The sequence below is a fragment of the Phascolarctos cinereus genome, unplaced genomic scaffold (genome assembly GCF_003287225.1).
Source record: "Phascolarctos cinereus isolate Bilbo 61053 unplaced genomic scaffold, phaCin_HiC Scaffold_5;HRSCAF=322, whole genome shotgun sequence".
NCBI classification, from domain to species: domain Eukaryota; kingdom Metazoa; phylum Chordata; class Mammalia; order Diprotodontia; family Phascolarctidae; genus Phascolarctos; species Phascolarctos cinereus.
Window position 1 is genome coordinate 477,711,788 of NW_027555958.1, and position 17,033 is coordinate 477,728,820.

The 17,033-nt window shown below is 45.1% G+C and overlaps 1 protein-coding gene across 1 annotated transcript; it reads right to left on the minus strand.

The window, feature by feature from the left end:
• Nucleotides 1-3,511: 3,511 nt before the first annotated feature.
• Nucleotides 3,512-13,706, minus strand: ASB17 (ankyrin repeat and SOCS box containing 17). The gene is given in 4 exon segments (XM_020968494.2): nucleotides 3,512-3,900; nucleotides 6,510-6,789; nucleotides 13,307-13,469; nucleotides 13,472-13,706. Coding segments are annotated over 4 exon segments (885 nt in total). The 3' UTR covers nucleotides 3,512-3,693.
• Nucleotides 13,707-17,033: the final 3,327 nt, after the last annotated feature.

Consider the following 17,033-nt stretch of genomic DNA (forward strand, 5'->3'; position numbering starts at 1 on the left):
CCTGCAAATCCTTGGCAACGTGAGCGAACATTGACATTTCAATGAGGACAAAAAGCAAATGCTCCATAGTTTGCCATACAAGGCGTGGCAGAAGGCACTGAGGCTGCTTACCGGGTCAATAGATGGTTAGGAGCGGGGGGAGCCAGGACAGCAACAGCAGTCTTCAGCTCTGTGAAGCTCGTCACGTGGAAGGGATGAGGAGCAAAGGAGAGAGGTCACAGAGGGGCAGATCTTGACTTAATATAAGGAAAACCTGACAGTTGCGGGCCAACCCCCGGGTGGGAACGGCTACTTTGGAAGGCTGTGGTTGTCACAGACGTTGGTAGTGGAGAGGAAGCTGACTTTGGAGACGCAGGTTTGAATCCCGCTTCTCTCTGTTGGACAACTGACCCTCGATGAATGACTTAGCCTCTTTTAAGTCTCTTTCATCACCTGTAACATAATAGGGATGAGAATAGCCGACCTTATGTAGCATTTTAAGTTTTGTGGAGCACTTTACATCTGTTATCTGAATTGGTCTTCTCAGGAAGGTGCTATTATTATCCCCATTTTACAGATGAGGAAACAGTAGTACCGATCTCACAGGGTTGTTATTATTAAATGCAACAATATATTAAATTACCCTGAACCTTAATATGCTGTAGAATAGTTGTAATATTATAATTTTATTACTAGACATTTTCAAGTGGGACTAGATGACCCTTTGAAGATGGTGAAGAAAACCCCATATCAGGGGTCTTAACCAAGAGTCCACAAACTTAAAATAGTTTGATAATTGCATTTCCCTTGTAGCCCCATAGGTTCAGTTCTATACATTTGAATACAGTTTTCTGAGGGGTTCCATAGGCTTCTGCGTGTTCCCACGGGGGGTCCATGGCACACAAATGGAATCCCTGGCCTCAGATTTTTGATTTTGAGGACAGTGGTTCTCTTCTTTAGATATAAGGGGTTTTAATTTCTCTGTTCTGCTCTTTCATTTTTTTCCTTCTTCTAAGGTAAAATTATATTTGGATAAATTCGATGGAGTGTCCTTCCAACTGGAAGTTACAATCCAGGCAACATGCCTCTTCATCCATTTGATTCTTCTGATATGAATTGTGAGGCCAGTCAAACATTTTTGGAGCTGGGAGGGAGCCTAGAGATCACTGAGGCTGACATCCCATTTTACAAGTGAAGAAACCAAGACTTTAATAAAAATTCATTGGTATAATTTAATCTCTTTATAAATCATAATTTATAATTAAACATGATGATAAAAAGGTAATTTATAGTTGAAGTATGGGAAGATGCATAATTTTCCATTGTGATATAATTTGGATCCTTAGATTCTGCTGTCAGAAACTAATAGTAATAAGGATAATAATTTATATTTATATATTTTTAAGGTTTACATTTTTAGGTTTAAGATGTGTGTTCCTCAACCCTTCAGGGTTGGTAGTGAAAATAGTATTATCCCCGTTTTACAGATGAGAAAAGAAAGCCTAAGTGATTCAATGACTTGTTCAGTTGTCTGTCTCAAAGAGACCCAGTGCCCCCTCCACAACACCGTGTGACCTCACTGTGCCTGTGTGTATGTGTGTGTGACAGAGATGGAAATAGAGAAAGAGACAGAGGCAGAGAGAGAGAGAGAGAGAGAAGAGAGAGAGGAGAGAGAGAGAGAGAGAGGAGAGAGAGAGGGAGGGAGAGGGAGGAGGGAGAGGGAGGGAGAGGGAGAGGGAGAGGGAGAGGGAGAGGGAGAGGGAGAGGGAGAGGGAGAGAGAGAGGGAGAGAGAGAGAGAGAGAGAGAGAGAGAGAGAGAGAGGAGGAGAGAGAGAGAGAGAGAGAGAGGGAGAGAGAGAGGGAGAGAGAGGGAGAGGGAGAGAGAAAGAGAGAGAGAGGAAGAGAGAGAGAGGAAGAGAGAGAGAGGGAGAGAGAGGGAGAGAGAGAGAGAGGGAGAGAGGAAGAGAGAGAGAGGAAGAGAGAGAGAGAGAGAGAGAGAGAGAGAGAGAGAGAGAGAGAGAGAGAGAGAGAGAGAGAGAGAAAGTCCTTACGATCAGGCTTCTGACCACCTCACTCTACCAAAACCACTTTCCCCAGAGTTGCTAAGGGTCTTAGTTGCCCAGTGCAAGGACTTCTCCTCAGTCCTCATTCTCCTTGACCTCTCTGCAGCCTTGGGCACTGTCAGTCACCGTCTCCTTTTTGATCCTCTCTTCCTCCCCCCTCGTTCTCCTCACTCTGTGACCCTTCTTGACCTCCTTTTCTGGACCCTCCTCCAGATCATGGTTCCTGACCATGGGAGCCCCCCCTATCCTGGGGTCATCCGTACAACTTCCCTACGTGATCTCGTCAGCTTCTGTTACCGTCTCGATGATGATGATTCTCCAGTCTCCCTCTCCTGCCCCAAGTTCTCTGCTGACCTCCAGTCTCACGTTTTCATCTCCCTTTCAGACATCTGACTGATGTTAAGTGGCCATATTAAATTCATCCTGATCAAATTAGAACTCATGATCTTCCCTGGGAAGCCCCCTCTCTTTCCAAATTTGCCAGTTTCTACAGAGGCCGACACCACCCTCTTGTCCCTCAGTCTCTCAACCCAATATTTCTCTTCTCTCCCCACCCTCCCCCAATCCAATATGGTGCCAAAGCCTTTCCAACATCTCTCGTCCTGTACTCCTCCTCTCCTCTGACACTGCCACCCACCCTGTTACAGACCATCATGCCCTCCCACCTGGACCACTGCAGTAGCTGCTGGGGGGTCGCCTGCCTCAGTCTCTCCCTGCTCCAGTCCATCCAGTGATTTTCCTAAAGGGCAGGTTTGATCCTGTCACCCTCCTTGCTCAGTAAGCTGCAGTGACCCCCGACTTCTCTAGGTTCAAATACAGAATGTTCTGTCTGGCTTTTAAAGCCCTCCTAACCCAGCCCCCTCCTATCTGCCTGGTCTTTTCACACCTGGTGCGTTCCTTCATTTAATTTGTTACAGATTCATTCTGTCTGTGGCTTGGTCTCGTGTATGTTTGCTTGTTATTCCCCTCGTTAGACTGTGAGCTCCTAGAAGGCAGGGACATGCCTGGCACAGAAATCTTTATTGAATAATTGTTGACTGAGAGGGCAGGAGAGAGAAAGAGAGACAGGGACAGAGAGAGAAAAAGAGAGATAGAGATAGAGAGAGAAAGAGAGAGACACAGAGAGACAGAGAAAGAGACAGAGAAAAAGAGAAAGAGACAGAGAGAGAAAAAGAGAGACAGAGATAGAGAAGAGAGAAAAAGAGAGAGATACAGAGAGACAGACAGACAGAAGCATACCTTCAGAGCAGGGGTTCGCACCCTGTTGGTGCTATGGACTCTGGCATAGCTCTAGAGTTGGCATGGACCTAAGAGTCTGTCCAGTCCACCACTATCAGTGGACAGAGGAGGACAGAGCCCCTGGGGAGGTCAGTGACTCACTGTAGGTAACACCCACAGGAAGCAAACATCAGAGTGGAATCTGGGCTCAGATCTTCTGACAAAAAGTATCTGATACTGACACTCCATTATTTCATTCATTCAACAGGCATTTATTAAGCACCTTCTGTGTTCAAAACACTTAAAGAAAATATGTGAATTATCAAACAAAATATTCATTGAAGTAAAAATATGAAGTTAATACAGTAGTTTATTAACTTCTGAACCACACAAAGGGTGATCATCCTTAAGGAATTAGGGATAAAGAAGTGTATTAGCTTTCTAAATTCAGGTAGTTCTGTAGACGAACAGGAATTAGAAGTGAAAATATTCCATCGGGGAGCATATTGTTGGCAAGAAGCTGAGCTCTGATCGTTAGTCTACAAAGATGTAAGAGTTCACATGGATCTTTGTATCTTGCTGAAGGAATGTAGTCTAACCAATTGGAAACAATTGGCCGCCTTCCCAAGCTCAGCTGTGCCTGGGAAGAAGAGAAAAAGGATTTTATTTTAAACATTTAGATTATTCTTTATCACTAACAATACAGTTGGGTCAGAACTATTGGTATGTACATAATTCTAGTTCAAATGCAGTAAAAAATACCAGCTTACATTTCTCCAAGATTCTTAAATTTATCAAAATGCTTTCATATCTTTTATTTAAATCTGAGCAGGTATTTTAAATTCCTGTTTTGCAGATGAAAAAACCAAGGCACTAGAAATTAAAGTGTTTACTCTTGTTCACACAGCAAGTGAATTAATTATAATTCCAGAACCCCAAATCAGAGTAGCCACTCCTTTTAAAAGATGTAATTCTGGGAATAATTTTGTTAGGGAGATCCTAAAAATAAATTTGCTAGGGATACTCGACAAATAGAAATTTGATTAGATGTTGACTGTTCTGAGTGGTAAATTGAAAGGGTGATCTTGTACAGATATAAACCAAATAAATTTATATAGTCATTTAAAAAGGCCAGAATGCTCCCTATTCAAGGGCTTTCTTTCACTTCCTTTTTCTTCTTTATGGCTCAAATTAGGTATAGTAAGCAACCCTAAAGTACAGTGAGTAATGCAGTCGAGATGGGCAGAGGACCAAAGTTATATAGGTTTATTGAGAATTGAATGCAACAAATTATACATGTTGCAGAGTCTTGAGAAGTGATTATTTATTCAAAAATACATATGTGTGCATATAGGAATAGGGTTGAGTCTTGGGATTCATTTGTATAGGGAACTTCCAGGTCAGGACACTCCCTCTACCAACATGGGCTGGTACTTCCTGTGCACCTTACAGCCGTGTGGTCTTGGGGGCACCAAAAGCTTCCTCTCTCAGCTCTTCCCCTCATAGAGCTAGGCTGGAAGGGATCTTGGGAGCCTCTCAGTCCAACCCTTTCACCTTACAGAAGAGCAGACTGAAACACAGGCAAGTTAAAAGACTTGCCTGGACCATGCACACCTACTAAGTGTCTGAGGGTGGGATGTGAACCGATGTCTTCCTGACTCCCAAGGCCAGTGGCCCCTTCACTCCACCATGCTCCCTCGCTCTATGGGGTTGGGGGGGGTGTGTGTGACAGACAGACAGACAGAGACCTTCAGAGCAAGAGTCCTTAGCCCTTGTCTGTGTGTAATGGGCCACTTCGGCAGTCTGGGGAAGCCCATGATTCCCTTCTCAGAATCATCTTTGTTAATGCAGAAGAACAAAGTATGTAGAAGCACAAAGGAAACAAAATATATTGAAATAAAGATGTAATTTTCACCCATCCACATCCGTGGAATTTCTGGAATCCGTCCATGGATCCCTTTGAGCCTGTGGACTCCAGGTTAAGATTCCAGCTTGGGAGGGAGCTGGCAGTCTCCTGCATGTTGGTGATTTGTGTAGGGTGAATTTGGAGCTGTCCCAATAACTCAGTTTTCTCAAGCTGATGGTTGCTGCCAGTTGGTACGATGCAGCTGTTTGGCACAGAAACTTGCTGTTATGTTGAAAATGGTGGACATTGCCCAAGCTGCCTAACATAAGCTGCAGTTTATCCAAACTTAGTTTAATTCACAGAAACACGTAGGGCAAAATGGTATTTTAGCTTCGTGTTTTCTAGATCTCTAGAGTACAGAGACAGTCAATTTAACAAATAGTTTATTCAGAACTTGTCTTTTAAAGTACTTTGGGATTATAAGATAAAGAAGCTTATTCATGGTTTTACTACTATATTGTCCAAATATAAACTTTGCTTTCTTTCCCCAGATCAGGCTTATAGAAATCCCAAGTGAATCTTGTAATCAGTGCCCTTTTCCAGTATGTGCACACACAGAGAGATACGTGATATATATACTAGTTGTATATATACACATAGAAATGTGTGTGTGTGTGTATATGTATATATACATACACGTGCGTGCACACACACACATATATAATACAAATACACATGAGGAGGGATGCAGAGCTAGCAAACTGGTTACCAGATTCACTCAGGGCTTATACAAACCAGATTTGGGAAAAGAAGTTTTGGTGTATAGTTATACAATGCAGCAAAATAATCCCTATCTATAGCTAGTCCTACGTGGGTGTTTCCTTTCATAGGAATCTAGTCTTGGGGCAGGTAGTGGTGATGGTCTACAATCAGATCAGTAGGGTGTGTCACAGAGTACTCCCGTAGCTCCCTTAGTGAAAGTTGCTAAGCGTAGAGTAAGGGTATTAGTTCATTTGTATTCTTTTGGTTCAGATCAGACATTCAACAATTCACGTAATTGTGAATGATTTTGTTTTGCTCGTGCTTACTTTGAACATACTTGTTAGATGTCTGTACTCTCACAATATGTGATCTATAACGCTGATGTACACCTACTTGGTCGCTTTGAAAAGGGCACAGTAGATTTTGATTTGCACATTATCATCCACAAGGTAAAAGAAAATGAGGCCCTGTGCTAGTTCTTAGCTTAGATGGCATCCTTTTATTTGCTATTTGTTTAATGAGCGTGCTTATGCTCTTGCAGTTAACTTGCTTCTGGCTTAAAGTGAGAGAGTCTGACCATTCCCTCCTTCCCACTATCTCCGCTGCCAGCGTGAGCTGTGCACGCTCAGTGTTTCACGTACCTCAATTTCCCGGACTGGAATGACAGGAAGCACTCTGGAACACAGCACTAGGCACGTTTTGGCGTCTTCCCGGATGTCGACCAGTTCGTGATCGACCATTATCCTCACTCTGGAAGGGTACAGCAGGATGGTGAGCACGATGTTGACGGGCTTTCTGTCTCTCTCGAGGATTCCATATTGTAGGAGTATTTTCAAGATGTTGGACTGCCTGGTCTGAGCTACGTACAGCAGAGGCGTGATGCCACTCAGTGGGCTTGGGCAGTACACGGGGGTGAACGTTCTGCAGAGAGAAAGGCAGAGTCCGCTGGCTTTAGAAGCTTGGCTCTAGAAATACTCCTAAAAGTGTTAGACGCGAGTAGAAGTAGGGGAAGAGCCGGGCTCGCTCTTCAGGATTTCTGTCTGCCCGACTCCTTGTCCTTGTGCGGGCTGGAGACCGTCTGGCCACGGTGCTTTGGCTGCATTGATGGAGGCTCATTACGGCTGTGGAATTAGGGAGAAAAAGTATGCGGGAGCCAAGGAAGGGTCTGGTTCACTTCACTGGGCAGTACCAGAAGAATGCAGGCTACCTGAGGGCGAGTGTCTGTATCTCTGTCTGTGCCCCAGAACCTAGCCCATGACTTTGCACGGGGTATTTAGGTAGATGCTTAATACCTGTCTGTTCTTGTGGTTGTCAATGGCGTTTGTTACCACTGCAGCAATTTTTTAGCCTTTCCTTGCCATGTGGGCTATCTCACGGGAAGTGTTCTACTTCATTAATTGATGAGACTAAATGGAACATAACCAAAGAACAAACACTTAAAAGTATAGACTGAGATAGTAAAAATAATTGTATGTAAAGAATATACATTACTCCTAATAATGCCAAATTTTCCAACTGAAAAACCCACATTGTTGGGAAACCAGGTTCTGGAACTGATAGGAGAAGAAGGTGGTGAGGAGTAGAGGGCTTGGTGGCTTATTGGTTGAATTGATTTTGCTTTAACAAAATGTGTATGTCACTTTTTATTAAACGGCCACTAGGATGTCCATGGCTTTTTCTAGTTCCCCAGATTGATCTGTCTGTCTGTCTGTCTGTTGGTGTCTCTGCCTGCTTATCTCACTGTCTCTGCATCTCTGTCTTCCTATGTCTAGCCATGTCTGCCTATGCTTATCTGTGTTGATCCACCCATGTTTAATTATGTCTATCTTTGTCTATATCTAGGTGTCTGTCTATCTGTGCCTATCTGTCTCATCTGTGTCTTTATCTTTCTGTCTTTGTCTGTTCCTGTCTAGCTGTGTTTATCTCTGTCTAGCTCTCTGTCTCTGTCTGTCCGCCTACATCTATAGCTATCTGCCTGTCTATCTACATCTGTCTCTCATGCTGTCTGCCATCTACCTTATCTATTGACTCTGTCTCTCTAAGCTGTCATTACAGGCTTCGTCCATGGGTAGAGATCAGCTCTTCTCCTGTGGTTAATGCTGGAGAAGCTTGGCCAGGAGCATAGAGGGGTTACATGATTTGCTGTTGGTCACCACCCCCTACCCCCATAGGTGTCTGAGGCAGCTCCTCCTGCACGCTCTGCTATGCTGCTGCTCTTTCTCTGGCCATTCACTAGACTTCATCTTTGATTGGAGGTCAGTGATTCACTGTAGTAAGAATAAAGGTTGAAGCCACTTTATTCCCAGGTGTTTGGGCAAAATGGAAGTAGTTTTGATAGGTTCAAGAAATATCCAGCATAACAAGGCTGGGTTCAGCTCCCTCAAGGGAGAAGCTGTTTCCCTCCTCCCAGGGAGTTTTGTCTTCTCAGAATCATTGGTTCAGAGTTTCTTCTGGACTCTCTCGGTGGTGGCAGGGTGTCCTTGGCAAAGAGGAGAACTTGTCATTTCCCGCCCCCCAGTGCCCTGTGCGGCGGGTCAGTGTGCATAATGGGGAGAGAGCCAGCCTCAAAGGCAGGAAGGCCGGGGTTCAAGGTCCATCTCTGACCAAGTCTGGCTGGATGAGCCAGAGCTCCAGGGAGTTCCCCTAGCTAGGACATGTGGCTGCAGGTGAACTGTCCGCCCACCAGAGGATCTGATGCAATGTTTAGGATGGGCTGCAGTGTGTGCCACTTAGAGTGAGGCCGCTGCCAATATGAGCCGGCCCGAGCATACCCCAGCCAGGAAGTGGCCTGGCTGGTACTTGAACCAGGACTAGTGACTCCAAATCCATCTGTCTTCCCACATCCAGCGTTTCATCCCATCAAGGAATGAAGGCAGATTTTCTTTACGGTCTTCATCCATGGAGTTTCCTTGTTTGGACTAAGGAAATGAAGCCGAGTCAGTTTGCCTAGAGCCGCTGATGATTTGCTGGATTGGAAGACTCGCCTTCCAGGGAAGGGGAGCCTTGTTCAGGTAGGAGACATGAAGGTTGACCTTGGTGTCCTGTGGTGTTAGGCTGGAGAGGAGCTGGATGGTGAGAAGGGCACTGAGCTCCTCAGCCACAGTCACCCTTTGTCCCCAATAAATAAATCCCTGGAGCGAGTTGCGACCTGCCTGCCTGTGTTCCTGCATCAGCCTCTGGAGGAAGGGTTGGGAGGGAATCTTGCACTCTGGGTCTTCGAGGCTCTCTTCCCACCTGTCTGACCGGTCTTTCTGTCATTTCCATCTTCTCCCTGGGTCTTCTACCCCATTCTCTCTAAGCTCTCTCCTAGTTGGTAGAACCATCTCCATGAAAATGACCCGTAACTCTAGGCATAGTCTTTGTCCTGAACTTTAGTCTTGAACCAGCCACTGACTCTTCCCTGTACTTTCTGGTGACCTCAAATGATCGTCTCTCTGAAGAGATCTCCCCAATCTAAACACCAGCCTGCATGTCCTTCCTGACCTTCATGGGACAGCATGTACTGCATGCCCCGTAGGCATCCCTTATTCAGAACAATCCCTGACCTTTCTCTCTAGACGAGCCCTCTTCACTTTCCTGCTTCATTAACTTCCCCCTATCCTTCTAGTCATGCCCTGTAGACAGCTTTGGGGTCCTCCTCCATTCCTCATCCCTTGACCCCACAGGGCAGGAAACTGCCAAGTCTTGTCGACTCTGCCCACTGAGCACCCCTGTCATGCAGGGCCGGCCCACAGACCGTGACAACAGCCTGCAGTTTGGTCTCCCCACCTGAAGATTCACTGTTGTCCTTCCAGCCCCCACACAAGTGACTGCCAGACCGACATTTCTCAAGCACAGGCCTGACCATGTCACCACCCTTCCCAAGAAGCCCCTTTGGCTTCTGTTTCTGCCTGGAAAGATACAGACTCCTCTGTTTCACTGTCAGGGCCCTGAATAATCTTACTTCAGCCTCTCTTTGTCTCAAACTCCCTAGGATGCAGCCTAGTCAGTGTGTCTGCTATTCCTGAACACAACACCCATTTCCTGCCTCTTCCTTTGCATGGGCAGTGCCCCCTCTGCAAGTGATTTCTGCCATCATTCACCCCCCACCCCAATCACCTTCTGTTTACCTGCATAAATTCTGTATTCACTTCGCCTCTGGGGGGCCAGGACTGGCCTGCTCCTGGGACCTGGCACAGTGGTGCTCAGTAGATGCTTAGCCGAAACCCTTTTGGAATGATTGATTATGTGTGTGTGTGTGTGTGTGTATCTTCGTGTGTGTATATGTACGTGTATATGTGTGTGTATGCATGTGTATGTGTAGGTGTTTTTTACTTATTTGCCTACATGTGGTTTTCCCTCAAGTGGAATGAGCCTTTTCCCACCTCCTCTGGCACCCAGTGCCCTCCCTGCCTGTGAGCACACTTGTTGCCCCAGAGAGATTGGAAGCAGCCTGAGGGTAAAGACTCTGTCTTTTTGTCTAGCACAGTCCCTGACACATGGTAGGTACCTGACAAATGCTTGTGGTATTAAATTGAATAGGATCTTCTTACAAAACAATGGTCCTATGTTTATGCTGTGGAAGCAGATTGAATCTTCCTTTTCAGTTTCCCAAGAAACATTGGAGAATACCCTTGCAGTCTGAAAGCCTGGACTGATGCTGTTCTTGGGAGAAAGGCATAGGGTAGAGACCCGGAATCCCTCAGCAGGAGCGGGCAGGACAGCACTCCGCACTGCTTTGTTCCTGACTCGTCTGGAAGCTTTTCTTCCCTCCGGGAGGGTGTTGGATCATGAACCCAGCGGATTTCTGATAATTGACTCAACAGCATTTGAGAAGTGACCGCCACGTGCTCGCCCCTTTGGAGCTTACAGCCTATGGGAGGGAAATAACTGTGTTTTTGTCCTCGTCCTTCAGTCACCACGGACTCTCTGTGACCCCACTCGGGGTTCTCTTGGCAGAGAGGCTGGAATGCTTTGCCATTTCTTTCTCCAGCTTATTTTATGGATGAGGACACTGAGGCAAACAGGGTGAAGTGACTGCCCAGTTACACAGCTAGGAAGTGTCTGGGGCTGGATTTGAACTCAGGTCTTCCTGACTTGAGACCCGGCACTCTGTTCAATCACCATCTTAGATGCCCAATAACATGCACACGGATGGGAAAATACAAGACAGACAAGGTTAATGGCAAAGAAGGAACTGAGGAACATCTAGGGAAACAAAGAAGGGGCTTGGGGTGAGCCTTGGAGGAAGCTGAGACGTCCAGATTAGTTCTGGGGCTGAGGACGGGAGTGTCCTGGCCAGAGGAGCAGCACTGTGGGAGGCTGACCGCGGGCGGCTAGGCCGCCTGAGCCCTCGCGCTGGGCAGCAGGGCCCCTGCAGCATCCTTCCACATGCTCTGGGGCAGTCAAAGGGAAGAGAGGAGGGAAGCACCCCGACTCCCGCAGCCCCGCAGCCATGGGGGGAGTTGGGATGCTCGGGTTTTCAGGTACGAAGGAGCAGCTCATTGAGCTGCCCTTCCTCCGCTCGCCTCCCCATTGCGCCACGTCCCAAGAGATTGGGGTAACTGTCGTGCAAGTAAGCAAGTTTTGATTTACCCTAATGTGCTTTTTCAAATATGAGGATTAATCAAATGCCACTTTGGTGCAGGTTACCCTTTTAAAACTCATGTTAGACCCTAGTTTTAGCTTGGTTTCAGTGGTTTTTCTTTATAGTGACTTCTAAGTTAGCTTTAAGGCCGGGACAGCACGACAGGTTGACATTCTAACGGTGCATGCGGGTCGTCCAATCTGTCAAAACCCTGAATATTACTGTAAGCAAAATATCCTCACCACCAAGACCTTCATTCTTTTCCTTGTAAAACGTCATAATGCTTTCTTAAGAGCTAGTAAAATGACTGATATTAATCTTGGGGAAAGTTGCCCATCACACGCCTATGTTGATAGTAAAATTGTAGAAAATTGGTGCTAAGGAAAAAAATGATGAATACTGTACATTCTAGGCACAAATCTGCCAGAAATAATTTTATTTCACTGAACATTAAGCTAACATCCAAGCCTTTTCTAGCAGAGAGAAGGGAGGGGGGAGAAAGAAAGAGAGGGGAGTGCAGTGTGGGGAAAGGGAAAGAGAAGCCGATGCTCCCCAGGCCCTCATATGTGCCTCCGCCCCTCCATGATCAGAGGCCATAGTTAGAGGGCCTTGGAATGTAAAGTACAGTTTGGGGTTGACATTGCACAAGAGGCAGTATTCGGGGCCTTCCTTCACCCCTCTCTGCAAACTCCCAAGCATGTGCTAAATGTCGCTTAACACTAGCAGCAGCATTTGTATTGTTACAGACTGGGGCAGAGAGTTCCACGGAGGCCATCCCTCCCTCTCTCCTTCCCTCCCTTCCTCCCTTCTCTCCCTCCTTCCTTCCTTCCCTCCCTCCCTCCTTCCTTCCTTCCTTCTTCCTTCCTTCCTTCCCTCCCTCTTTCCTTTCCTCCCTCCCTCCTTCTTTACTTCTTTCTTGCCTTCCTTCCTTCCTTCCTTCCCTTCCTTCCCTTTCTCCCTCCCTCTTTCCTTCCATCCTTCCTTCCTTGCTCTTGAAGGAATCTTCTTTGTTTCATAGGCATCCCTCATTCATGATCGTTGTATACACCATGACTTTGCTAACTTTCTTCAAGGTGCAAGGTCCCTAGAAATTTGGGAGGGCTTCAAGTCACTAACTCATACCTGTCAGGAAACCACTGAGTTTGGTAAACATAAATTGTTGATTGTTATATTCCAGTAGACGAGATAAGCTCGTCTGGGGCTAATGCGGTTCTCTGTATGCCCAGTGCCTGGCAATAGTACCTGTTATGTAGTAGGTGCTTTATAAATGGTAGCCTAATGGATTTGAATTGGATGTTAGTGCTTAATCCTTTTCATTTTTTAAATCCTATGAAAAATAAATTTATATGGACGAGCATACACAGAAAATATCCAGTTTCAAAAAGCTGAGATCATAGTACTCAAGAAAAGCATGACTTTCTGTGTCTAAATTTCAGAGGTCTTTAATGGTTGCAGTCTGATTGCAGACAATAAATGCACAACTGTATACAACCTAGACGCCTCCTCCTACATGAAGCCTTCCCTGATTTCTTCAATACCTCATACTTATTTTGTTTACCATCCTATGGTTACATACATGTTGTCTCCCCCAATAGAATATAAGCCCTTTGAGGGTGGAGACATTTATTTTGGTCTTTGCCTCCCCAGCATCTAGCACAGGACCTGGCACATGGAGGTACCTGTTCAGTACCCACTTTTTGATTGATTACTCGACTGATATGGGACAGAACCTGTAGCTTTTCCATGAAAAGCGCTTGCCATGGGGAGAGGGGAAGCCTCCCTTCGCAGGGGCGTGCCTGGGCTCAGTCGTGGGAGAGTTTACATTTCCTGGGGAGGAATCATCCTTAACGGTAATGGGTGGGGGCTGGTTACCTCCAGATGAGAGCCAGGCTGCAGCTTCTGTCTTGCACGTAGTCCTTGGTCTTCTTGAGAAGCAGCTCCACAAAGTCAGGGTTACCTTTTCTTGCAAAGACCCAGTACAGAATAGTGTTCACACAAATTTCGGTAAACTCAAGATTAAAATTCAGCTCAAACGATATCCTGACTTCTCCACAAATGTGATATAGTCTGTGAGCAGCAAATCGAACCCTTCCAGGTCGACATACCTCAGGATCTTCGCCAGCGTCCTGTAAATCCTGGGCTCGTAGCAGTGGTAGCCCCACTGACCCAAGAACTGCAAGGAGGGTCTTTTCACTATCCGGTCTATGAGGTTGCAGAATATATTGCTTCTTGGACAAGAAGTCTTACGACATAACTTAGAAGATTTACTCATTGCTACTTAAAAGGCAGCGATGCAGGACTCAAATCACAGGAGGTCATATTGTAATCCTTCCATCACATGTTTCGATAGTGTGGCAGGCTTCGTGCCACAAATCTGAAATGCCAGGGCTGGTGGCAGCAAGTGAGGCGGCCTGGGATGGGGCCATGCAGGGCAGGCTGACATCACAATGGGGGAAATTGACATCAGCACAGGGGAAAATTTGGGATATTGTTATGTGTCCTAGTGACACATTTAGGAGAGAAGAGCAGGGAAGTGAATCCAGTGCATGAAACCTAAGTCTGATGATTGTAACAGGAGTGTGTCTAAGTCACATATTTACTAAGGTCTAAAAGGACACATTTAAAACAAAAGAAAGGATTCACAACATTTTTCACTAAGGACCTTGAATTTGAGCACTGGAGCAGTGGTTGCTTATGATTTCAAGGGTAGAAATAGAAAATACCAGGTTATGGTTTTTTTTTGCTTTCACATCTTTGCCTTTTTCCAGAAACGGGTCCACAGAGGGGCAAAACTGCTCCTCCCTGCTCTCCCCCTCCCTCCTTCCTTTCTCTCTCCCTCCTTCCTTTCCTCCCTCTTCTTCCATCTGTCTCTCCCTCCTTTTGTCTCTCCCCATCTCTACCTCCCTTTCCCCCCTCCCTCCCTTTCTCTCCTTCCATCTCTCCTTTCTTCCCTCCTCTCCCTCCCTCTTTCTTGCTTCTCCTTCTCTTCCGGTATAGAATTATATTCAGAAATACTGCAGTGAATTGAATTTGAATCTGTATTAGATTTCTTAGGAGCTTGAACGTCAGTTTGGACTTGGAGTGTGGAGACCTGGGTTCAAATCCTGCCTCTGACATTTTACCGTCTGTGGCCAAGTCACCTTCAGTGTTCTTATCTGTAAAATGGGAATAGTAATTTTTGCCCTACCTTGCTTATTGGAGGAAGGTACTTTATAAACCTTAAAAAGCTTCACCGCCATAAGCAGTTATTATGGTGTATGGTAATTTCTCTGTGATTGTGTTTGCTCCATTATTAGGTAGAGGACACATAGTTGGGGGATTTTGTGTTCTTCAGCTTTGCTACTCAAGACAGGGTTAATGGCAGAATAACAAGTAGTATACCCAAGGCCGTTAGAAGACCTGGATCTGTGCGTGCAGACACTTCCACTTCCACAAGCCAAGTAATGGTGGGTGTCGTTTCCCCTTTTCTAACCCAGTTTCCCCATCTGAAAAATGGATAGCATTAATGCCTGCCCTGCCTACTTGGCAGGGTTATGGGCAAGGACAGACTGTCCGGTCTATGTAGGTCAGCTGGGATTGCCCTAGAAAGCAGAAGAAGCAGGCAGCCTTGGAGCATTCATTGGGTTCAGTCTGTGGTCTAACCCCTGCCTACTTTTGTTTGTCCAAGTTATCCAGTGCTCACAACATTGTAGATGGCAACTTTAGGACATTCCATAGGCTTTGGACAACTTGGAATAGTTTTCTTTTCCTGTCACTTAGAGAAAATGTCAGGTGAATGTGGTTCCACTTTCCCACACTAATGACGGACCGTAGCTTAGAGTTGACATTCATTTTTTCAGCCACTCCATGGATCCGTGTTAGTTTCTGATAAACATAGCCAGGTCCCAAGTAGTGACAACAAGGAGTTCCCTGAAGTGATCACATTGTTTAAACTCATACTGAACCACTATTTCATATAATGATAACTTTAACTCAGATGCATTTCAATAAATGTGACTTCAGGGGATCCATTATTTGTCCTCATTGGAACTTACTGGAGAGAAAATCCTTTCCTCCTTTTCTCTTCTTCCTTTTTCCCTGCAAAGGTGACATACACCCTTTGACCCAGCAATAGCACTTCTAGGGCTGTATCCCAGAGAGATCATACAAATGGGAAAAGGACTCACATATGCAAAAATATTTATAGCAGCTCTTTTTGTGGTGGCAAAGAATTGAAAATTGAGAGGACACCCATCAACTGGGGAATGGCTGAACAAGTTGTGGTATATGAATGTAATGGAATAGTACTGTGCTATAAGAAATGACGAGCAGGTAGACTTCAGAAAAACCTGGAAAAGACTTGTATGGTCTGATGCTGAGTGAAGTGAGCAGAACCAGGAGAACATTGTACATAAGAACAGCCATGTTGTGCTATGACTGATATTGATAGACTTAAACCTTCTCAGCAATACAAGGATCTAAGACATCTCCAAAGGCCTCATGAAGGAAAATGCTGTCCACAAAGAAGAAAGAACTATGGGGTTTAAATGCATATCGAAGCATAGTATTTGCTATTTTTTTCTTCTATTGTGTTTTGTTTCCTCTTTCTGGTGGTCCCTCCTATTGACTCTAATTCTTACTTACAGCATCACTAATGTGAAAATATGTTTAATAGGAATGTATATGTAGAGCCTATATCAGATTACGTGCCATGTTGGGGAGGGAGATGGGGAGGGAAGGGGAGAAAAATTTAAAACTCAAAAGCTTATGGAGGTGATTGTTGGTAATTCAAAATAAATTAATTTAAAAAAAGGTAACATAGAGATAATACATAACTAGCTCCGGGATCAGATCCTCGAAAGAGCTAAGTGGGTGCAAAATAGTGTTTATTGTGTTGTTTGGAGAATGTTTTCAATCTCATGCTGTGTTTACATGGCGTCGTTAAACAGAGCCTTGGGATCTTTGCAGGGGATCCTGCCAAGATGCTCCCTGTCTGCAGCTGTTTGTTGAATCACAATCAGAGCTGCAGGAAGATAGAAGCGCACAGTGGGTTTCAGAAAGAATTCAGTGTTGATCCTTCCGTGTACCTAGAGATGATGGATTGTCACTGCCCATTCTGGGATGGGCGGGGAAAAGAGAAAGAGCTTGGCAGGTGAATTCATCTGTAAGATGATCTTAGACTCGCCATTTCGAAATAATTGTCAGCAGCATGTGCCATCCTCTGTAGCTTCTGATTCACATGTTCATTTGAACCCCCACAAAGAAGTAATTAGATATTTAATAGGACTGCAAATATATTCAATAGCTTTATGAAAATACCCGAAACTACTAAAGGACCTTGATAATTCATGCTAATGATGGAGATACCCATGGTTCATTACAGAATTTTATAAACTAACAAGTAAGCAAATAAGAAAGCATCAGAAGCCAATTAAAAACCATATTATCAAATGAATTTTCTCCATTTGTTTTGACAAGTGTAATTTCAATTTAATTCATTTTGATAATCCCTCCTAGTGTCCTGACAAAAGTACCATGATGCATTATGCATAAGAAATAAGGTCTTAATAATGAGGACTAGACACAGAACTCCTCTGCAGAAAAGTGAGAGATGCAGGAA